This window comes from Phaethon lepturus, unplaced genomic scaffold (assembly GCF_000687285.1).
Source record: "Phaethon lepturus isolate BGI_N335 unplaced genomic scaffold, ASM68728v1 scaffold14119, whole genome shotgun sequence".
NCBI classification, from domain to species: Eukaryota; Metazoa; Chordata; class Aves; order Phaethontiformes; family Phaethontidae; genus Phaethon; species Phaethon lepturus.
The window spans coordinates 22,109-31,297 of NW_010565274.1; the positions used below are offsets into that span (position 1 = coordinate 22,109).

The following is a 9,189-nucleotide window of genomic DNA, read 5'->3' on the forward strand; positions in this document are numbered from 1 at the left end:
TATGTATTGTTATTTTTGACTGGGTGTTCTCAACACTAGAATACTAAAAAAAATTCCCTGATTTCAGGATTCGGAATGCATGTCTGAAATAACATTTGTCTGTTGTCAAAAACTCTGCCACTGGAAAGAGATGACCTTTCCTGTTTCATCATTGAGAAGAAATGTTATGATGTGGCTTGTTCTGTTCTTCATGATTTAAATATTCCTAGTACAGTTCGATTGACAGGTACAGAGTTTTCCAGTCTGAGGCAAAAGGACAAGCTGAGTTGTGCTTTCATTATTCTAGTCAGAATAGGCTACACAGGTTTAAACAGATCTAATTTCTGTGACTTTCAAGAATTACAAGTAATCTTTTAGTGTATATTTATGTTTTCTTAAGTTCTTCAGTTCCCTCTCTTTCTGTTACTTAGGACACTTCGCAGCTGAGGATGTGAAAATCAAATTGAATGAGCTAAACCAAAAATGGGACTCTCTGAAAGCTAAAGCATCTCAGCGTCGACAAGACCTAGAGGATTCCCTGCAAGCTCAGCAGTACTTTGCTGATGCTAATGAGGCAGAATCCTGGATGAGGGAAAAGGAGCCCATTGTAGGCAGCACAGACTATGGAAAAGATGAAGACTCTGCTGAGGTATTTGAGGTTGTTGTTAGAATTGATTTTGCATAAACACAGTGAGGATTTGTCCAGTGGTAAAAAAAAAATAAGGAGCTCTGCTAATTTCAGAATTTTTAAGAAAAGAGGCAGAAGATTCTTGCATCAAGATGGATTTTGCCTCAGGCTCAACACATGACAGTTTTTTCTGTGTCTTAGTTATTGCACGTGAAATTTTGCTCTTCAGTATATTAAACCAATTATGAGGAAACCTTTTACATCTGTAGTCACTTTTTGATAGGGTTTTTGTAAAGTATAATGAGACTAATATCAGCAAATTCCTCACTTAGTTTTGCATTTCAAGTGTGAGTCTGATTTTCAGCAGTTCATTGGTCTGGAAATAGTGACACTGCTGACTGACATTTCATCAAAATGAAGTGCAGTTTAAAGGCATACTTTCAAACTTAATTCTATTTCCAGAGTGATACGTGGTATTTCTGGTTACAACAAAATAATGTTTCTGAGATAAGGTAGAGGAAAAGCACCAGAAGCATTTGCACTACTATCTAGCCTGTGAATAAATAGAAGCAGTTATTCTCATGAGAGTCACAAGACTGGCAGCTCTGAAAAACCCACATTCCCTGTGTGGAGGCAAAGTATGTATTTTAAGCAGAATAGTATTTGTAAAACTGGCTAGGTGTACATGGTTTTTTTATCATTTGCTTTCAGGCTCTTCTGAAGAAACATGAAGCTTTGATGTCTGATCTTTCCGCTTACGGCAGTAGCATACAGGCGTTAAGGGAACAGGCCCAGTCATGCCGGGTAAGGAAAGATGCTAATCACGTTGCTAAAATCCTTCAGTCAGCAGAAGGTAAAGACAAAGCTTAATAACAGTTGTTCTTTTTGAGAACTTACTGCAGACTGTACTTGATTTTTCTCAAAAAACTTACTGGTCTGTTTTTATAATTATAACAGGCAGCTATGTTGCATTGGGAGAAAACAGGATAACATGGTGGTTTTCAAGGTTTAAGCCCAGACAGCACCTAAAATAAGTCTATCTGCATTACGTTTATTTCAACAAGAATCATTTAAGGCACTACAGCAGCCTTAACTAAGGCTGAAGTATTTTTTAGGACAACTACATTTATTGTAATAGACATGGAACAACTCATTTTTCTTGTGCTGCTTCTTTGTTAGCAACAAGTTGCTCCCACAGATGATGAAACTGGAAAAGAGCTTGTTCTGGCACTCTATGATTACCAAGAGAAGAGTCCCCGGGAGGTGACTATGAAAAAAGGAGATATCCTCACCTTACTCAACAGCACCAACAAGGTATGCCCTTGCCTTCTGGTTTGCTGAGCTGCTTGACTCGCTTGGTGTTGCGTGGTCTGAGGAGTGTTTTTGATTCTGTTTTTTTGAATAACAGCAGTCAAAAAAGTTAAAGGATTTGAACATCTAGTCTGTGTTCCCATCCAGCACTTTAGCATACCTCTTCAGCTCATTCTCGTGGCTCCTCTATAGCTGCTAGCTTTTCTAAGTTAGGTAAACAACATACACTATAGCGCATGTGTCTGTGAGAAAACTTCTTGCCCTACTATTAAGGAATTTTTGACCAAACACAAGAGGAGACATGGAAGTAAGACCTACACATCTTCAAGAGACGGCTTGTTTGAAACCATCTCCATAAAACGAGCGAACTGTTGTGAGCTGCACTAGTTTTCTCATGTTAATAAAAGCCTCCAATTTGTATCTTTCAGTTGTTCAGTGTACTGTATGTTTGGTGCTTGCCTCACAGTGGATGCCTTATTTTTTATTTTTTTTTTTAACCCCCTCCCCTCCCTTTCCAGGACTGGTGGAAGGTTGAAGTTAATGACCGTCAGGGCTTTGTACCAGCTGCCTATGTGAAAAAACTAGATCCTGCCCAGTCTGCATCCCGAGAGAATCTCCTGGAAGAGCAAGGCAGCATAGCATTGCGACAGGAGCAAATTGACAACCAGTAAGATCTAACTGATGAGATATGACACCCATGCAGTATTTGCTGGCTTGGCTTCTGCCTCACGTATGCCAGAAGTTTAGGTTGATGCCTCTTATACTAGGAAGTAATTAACTGGAGCAAAACAAGGTGCTCCTTTACCAGGGACACCATATTGAGTTGTTTTATTCTTATTCGAGATTTTCTTGTTGCTTTTCCCATTTTTTAACTGTAAAACTCATGACACTAGAGCTCAATTTGCTGTCTGACTTCAGTACTTTATGTGTTCCTTTTGTTGTTGTACCTAACAACTTTAAACTTGTTTGTGAGTTACATCTGTCCTAAGCAGCTCTTGTATTTGTAGTTGTCATTTCTTAATGTGTGATCTGTTTTGAAAAGCTTTCTTAAATTTGGTTACATAAAGTACAGTAACCTCCCTATACAGGGCTGCCTCTGGAGGTGACCTCCTTAGGAGCTGTGACTACTTTGGTGCTAGCTCGTTACTTTTTTTCCTGAAATGTGGTGCCATTATTTGTTGCCATTACATGAGCTAAAACGTGCCCCTCCCTTCTTGCCCTGCCTTTTAAAAGAGGAATATGCCACTGCAAATGTAGAAAACTGCATGACTACTTGTTAATGGCCTCCTAAAGCACATGGTAGTTGTAGATTAGTTGAAGCGAGGGCTGTGTGTGATAGCTGTGAGCTACTGGCTCATCTTATCAAGCCACTTGGAAGCCAAAGCTAAAAGTTTTATGCATACTCCCATCTGTTTGCACAGCTATGCTGTCATTCTACGTGAGAATTTCTTCCCACTCAGTTGCTTGAGTCACCAGTTATTACAGTAACATACAATAATTATTAGCTTTAGCTCTAGAATTAAAAAAGCAAAGCAAAAAAAAATAATAAAAAAGCTTGTACCAGTGAGAAGAAAAGATGCTGGAAAATTGTGACGCACTGTTCAGGATTTTAATAATGTGTAACTTTACGGGTTTGCATGCTGCTCTTAAGAACTAGAACAGGGGTGCCAAGGAGAGGGAACCGCCCTTTAGTTTTCAATCAAATGGCTCAATGATCAGGAAACGAGGAGACCTTATAGAGAGAGTTCAACTGTACTGCTCAGGTTTCTTTATGTGAATTGTGCTCCTGGTCTGATTTGCTTTGCTTCTGAATGACACCTGATTTTCTCCATTTAAATGTGTACTCTTAACCATCTCCTACCACAGACAACCCATGGATGGAGCTGCTGCTTTCATTATTTTTGTTAATCTGACTAATTTTTTGCATGCATTTGCTGTGCTCCCTCTGTCTGTGCAGGACTCTCATAACTAAGGAAGTCGGCAGTGTATCTCTGCGTATGAAACAGGTCGAAGAACTGTGAGTAGGACTAGCCCTTTCTAAACCATGCTCTCCATACTGACACTGTTCATTCTCCCTTTGTTTCTTTCTTTGGGAAAGCTGCTCCAAAGAGACATGAAGGAAGCAATTTCTGCAATGTGAATTATTTTAGTTTAGTTGAGCGTTGTGGTATGTGTTTCATGTGTTCTTTATAACCAGCCAGCCAGCCAGCTGCTTATCTTGTTGGTCACCTCTGTGCTGCTGAATTGGTTGGTGATGTTATTTTCCATTATGCTGATTTTGCTTAGTGATATCTAGACTGTTTTCTTTAAAAAGCATCTGTTGCGTTTTCTGAGGTGCAGATATAAATATGAATTTGTTTATATAAATACATAAAAGATGTATATACTGAGTATTATGGCACATATGAATGCCTTAGAGTTTGGGAAGGGTGGTGTTACAGTTTATCATATAAAGTAGAATTCCTGATGAGTAGTCAAAAGGCTTTAGTTTGTTTATAAAGGATGATTGTTCTATTATAATATTAGCTTAATTTTCAAACTTGTGTTCATGTCTCCTGGAAAAATACCAAGTTTGCGTTACGGTCTTGAAAGTTGCTGGGAGATGCAAAGCAATACTGTTGATTGGCTGTGCCTGACTGTCCTTTTGAATATATTTCTTGAGAATCAAAAGTGAAAGTATTGTGTTCATCTCTGAAGTGCTGCAAAGCAACTTTGAGGGACAGTCTGCTTCTAAAGGAACTTTGCCCCAGATCCTCTATGAGCCTCGCAAGTATTTAATACATAAAATAGTGTGCTGAGGCAAATATCTGCAGTTGGATCAGGCTTTAAAACAGTGTTTTCCTGCATGCACTAGCTCATTCAAATCAGGGTAGTACATTTCCATTCAAACCTCATGCAAAAGATTCTTGGTTCCTTTCTATCCAGTCTTAAACCGGGATAGACAGGAAACCACAAAGTCTCTGCTTCCATGGAAAGACTGAGAGTTGATTATCAGTTTGATGGATAGACATTACAGCCCAGGGTATCAAGGATTTTCTTCAACAGACTTTGTAATCTCTGAATTATTGACTAGGAAAATGCTACATCATAGACCTCTTCAAGTTGGGAGGTATAATTGCTCAGTATTTACCTGTGTGCTTCAAGGTGGGAAATGAAAACCAAAGCTGCCCTTTCTCCATTTGAGGTCCCTGCAGATATCTCAGCAGTATCTTATTTGATTTAATAACATCTAAATGGTTATCTTCATGGCTTCATAATGAGAATCAGTTGCTGCTGTTGATCACGGTAGTAGACCAGTGTGCAATCTGATTCAGGATATTAAAAAAAAAATCCAGAAGCAGCTAGAATATCTCCTCTTCTGGAAGACTTAAAATAGGGTAACAGTAAGAATGGGTGTTAAGGCTGTGGCTTTTCTGAATGCAGGTTCTTTAGAAACAGGCATTATGCATTGCAAAGAGATCTGTAATTCAGCATCAATGGCTGTAAAAATTCCGATGGCTTTCATTCATCAGTAGGTTGTGAAAGGACTTGCAGAATCGTCTGTGTCTAGTTGGTTACCAGGAATGAAATAGGAGACATCAGTTTTTTTGCAGTTTTAAATAAATGGCTCGCCTTTTGAGGTTTTATTTGCGTGTTCAAACCAATTTAAACATTTTAGAGGTTTTACTTGGCATTTATTCTAATGTAAATGAGCAGTAATTTCATTGATGTAGTTGGGAATTCCACAAGTATAAGAACAGTGTATGTGAAATGAGTTTCATGGATTTCCCAGTTGAATATAGTTGTGTTACCAAAGAAATAACGCCGTTTTTCAAACATTCAGCACATTTTGCACTGCATAGTGTCTAGATAAGAAATTTATGTTCAATAGCTGGGAGGCTAGTGGATTTTAATAATCTGATGGCAAACTTGATGTACTATAGGAAAAACTTTCAAAGTAAGACCCTAGGGAGTCATTCTTGCATTGCAGTGCTGTTGTAGCTTAAGAGCCTACCCTGACCTAAGCTGTGATTTGGGTTTGCTTTTGCCTAGTGAAGTGTTGCATGTGTGAGATCTCATTTTGGTGTGCATATCCATGTAGAAGAGAAACATGCACATGATAAGGTAAATGTAAACTGTACAAGTAGATCATTCTGTAGAAGAACAGTGTGTAGACTGCAGGGATTTCCCACATCTTTGGTGATATCAGTACTTGGTAAATTACTGTGACTGCTCACTTCAATCTTACTGCTCCCTTCTTTCCTTTCTGCTTGTTCCAGGTATCACTCGCTTCTTGAGCTGGGAGAAAAACGTAAAGGCATGCTAGAAAAAAGCTGCAAAAAATTTATGCTTTTCCGTGAAGCTAACGAGCTTCAACAGTGGATCAATGAGAAGGAAGCTGCGCTCACAAATGAGGAAGTAGGTGCTGATCTGGAGCAGGTGGAGGTGCTACAGAAGAAATTTGATGATTTTCAGAAGGTATGTTGTAATACTGCATAATGTGTGTGTTTGGTTTTGATCTCTTCCCTCAGGCTTTCTGATCATGTGTCTGTGCTAATTTTTCATAGCTAGGCATAGTTGAGAAGGGAACATAGCTTTGACTGGAAATAAAAAGGTATATATGCATTTTTTTTCATTTTGTGTTGTGAGGATAGAGAGAATCCCACATTCAAAAGTCTTTAGTTTGATTACAGCCTCCAGGTTGGTACCTGCTTCCCAGCTCCCAGAGAACTGAAACTCTCTCTCAACACATTCAGATATAGAACCTGCCAAGCTTTGGAGGAATTTCATTTTGTGTAAAGCATAACCTTCAGTTAAGCTATTGCTCTCCCTTTTTGTTGAAAGAAAAGATGCATTTTAGTTTCTATCTGTAGAGTTTTTCCCAAGATGTGAAAAAATAATTCTCTGCTTCAAAATGCTGGTAGGTTTTCAGTTTTATTTTTTCCTCCCAATATTTGCAATATTAGTTAATTATTATTTCTTTCTTTGAATGAAGTGTGAATGAATTGCTTGGGCATATATATTCATTCTGTCCACTTGGTAAGATAGTGAGCACTGAAGTGCAAAGATGCTTCGCCCTGTACATTGGAAAAGAGAGTGATATGATGGTTCTGTGGACTTTATCATGTTTACAGCTTGAAAGTTGGCTAACAAACAATTTGAGCCAACCTAATACTGTAGGTGAAAAGATGATACCAGTTAGTGGATCTGGGTTCTTTTAAAATAAGCTAAATCGTTGAAAATAAAATGTTACCTACTAAAATTTAAATGCAAGTTCTCCACTACTTTTTTTAACCAGGTTCCCTTTCTGCTTTATAGAAAGCTCTCCATCAATCTGTTTGGCTGGGAGGTACATAAGTGACTTAGTAAAATTACTTTATAAGCTGGCCTTTGAGCTTACTCATGCAGTAATATAGGTGATAGCTTTTGATCTTCATGTGTTGGTAATGTTGTATATGTGACAGTTGAAAAGTGTGTTCCATTCCTGATTGTTAATTAACTTTGTGTATAGTGTGTTCCTTTAATCCAGTGATACTTGGTGTTGGCAGCTGGGGTTTCCTGGCAGAGACTGTCTTACATGGTATATTCACTGGTAACTGTAAAGGTCAAGTGTGCTGAATTCCCGCTGTTTACAAACAGTGTAACGCCCCTGGTGTGCCAACTTGCTCCACGTGTTTTGCTTATGTGAATGTTAATGCTGTGATATTTTACTGTTGCAGGATTTAAAAGCTAACGAGTCACGTCTGAAGGACATAAACAAGGTTGCGAATGACCTGGAGTCTGAAGGCTTGATGGCAGATGAAGTGCAAGCAGTACAGCAACAGGTCCACTTTTTTTTCTGACTTAGTCTAATCCTCTTGAGAAGCAAGACTTTCTTCCTTTCTTTTGTCTGTTGTCTTCTGTCTCTGTGTCACTGCAAGATTTTACCTGTTCATTTTTGCTCTCTATTCTGGTAATAGTGGCATTCTAACCAGAGATACTCGATGCCTGTTCTGTAGCATGGCCATCACAAGGGTACCCTTTGAGTTGTTTCTTTTTGAAATGGTGCTATAGCAAATTGCACCATCTAGAGCTTTTTTCTTTTCTTTTTCTAGGAATGGGAAGTCTTTAAAATAATATTAAAAGTCATGGAGAATGCACGCGTTAGCTTTGCTTCCTATAAATTTGAAATTTCAGCCTTCATTTCTTTGCAGGAAAAGTGGTGAGGAATGCTAGGGGAAAAGAGACATAAAACAGAGCTCAACTTCCAGTGGAGGGATTTTATGGGTTTTCTGTTTTGGGTTTTGGTTTTTTTTTTAAGTAACATATCTATTTTTTTCCCAGCTTTTCACATACTTGTGCTATTTCTGTAAATAATTCTACCTGGTGCCAACAGAGTATTGAAGCAGCTTGTTTATTTTCTGAGCTCTAAGATGATGTGTTTTAGTAGATAGTTGAGTAGTCAGACTCCCATTTCTGCTACACATTTAGGTTGTGTGAGCATTACTTGACTTAATGACACGCTGGTAACCAATTTGTAGAAAAAATGTTGTCAAAAACATGGTCTCAAAAACAGTAAAAACTTCCTTTCTGTTAAAAAATAACAAGTTGTTTCTGTTTGTCCTCTTTCCTTTGCAGGAGGTCTATGGTATGATGCCCAGGGTAAGTGTTGATTTCGGAGATAATGGGGCAATTATAACAGGTTTGGGATGTACAAGTAGAAGTTCAGTCATTAATTGTAGTCCATTTCCGTGAAGGAACTCAATAATGACTTTGAATGGACATAAAAAGATTATCCTATCTTTGATTCCTTTATTTCCTGAGTATCTTACCCCACATCACAAATCAATGCAGAGCAGGATAACCCAAGACGACTGAAATACTTCCTTGTAAAAATTGATTTACTCTGTTAAGCATTGAACATGAAGAACTTTCAAAGATTTTTAGTATATTCTGATAGTTTTAGGTTTTGCTTCCTATTTAAAGCTGTTTCTTCACGTTTTCAAACAGGATGAAACTGATTCGAAGACGGCCTCTCCTTGGAAGGTAGGTGTCATTACTTAGTAGCATGCAACAAGAAAGTAAAACAAAAACTACAGTACATCATCTTTTTTAGACCATGCACCTTCTCATACACCCTTTTTTAATTTTTTATTCCCTTTTTTTTATAGACTGTTGACAAAGTTATTTTAATGGTGTCCTAGTCTCAGCAAGTGTTTAAATTGGTATTTATTTAGGGTTAGTGACTTTCATTTTACTTCCTTTGTTTACTTCGACAAGTGTGTTACAAAAATTTGTTGAACATTCAGCAG

The 9,189-nt window shown here is 38.1% G+C and overlaps 1 protein-coding gene across 5 annotated transcripts in view; it reads left to right on the top strand.

The window, feature by feature from the left end:
* The window catches only part of SPTAN1 (spectrin, alpha, non-erythrocytic 1), a 44,040-nt gene that overhangs the window by 13,834 nt on the left and 21,017 nt on the right, over window positions 1–9,189 (top strand). For 3 of the 5 annotated variants that reach the window (XM_010295110.1, XM_010295109.1, XM_010295111.1), the window contains exons 18-26: window positions 411–628; window positions 1,319–1,411; window positions 1,787–1,921; window positions 2,437–2,585; window positions 3,876–3,935; window positions 6,178–6,376; window positions 7,618–7,722; window positions 8,516–8,539; window positions 8,888–8,923. In XM_010295110.1, coding sequence (XP_010293412.1) covers window positions 411–628; window positions 1,319–1,411; window positions 1,787–1,921; window positions 2,437–2,585; window positions 3,876–3,935; window positions 6,178–6,376; window positions 7,618–7,722; window positions 8,516–8,539; window positions 8,888–8,923 — 1,019 coding nt within the window. The remainder of the gene's footprint in view (window positions 1–410; window positions 629–1,318; window positions 1,412–1,786; window positions 1,922–2,436; window positions 2,586–3,875; window positions 3,936–6,177; window positions 6,377–7,617; window positions 7,723–8,515; window positions 8,540–8,887; window positions 8,924–9,189) is intronic. The other 2 variants (XM_010295113.1, XM_010295114.1) reach the window with 1 other exon arrangement.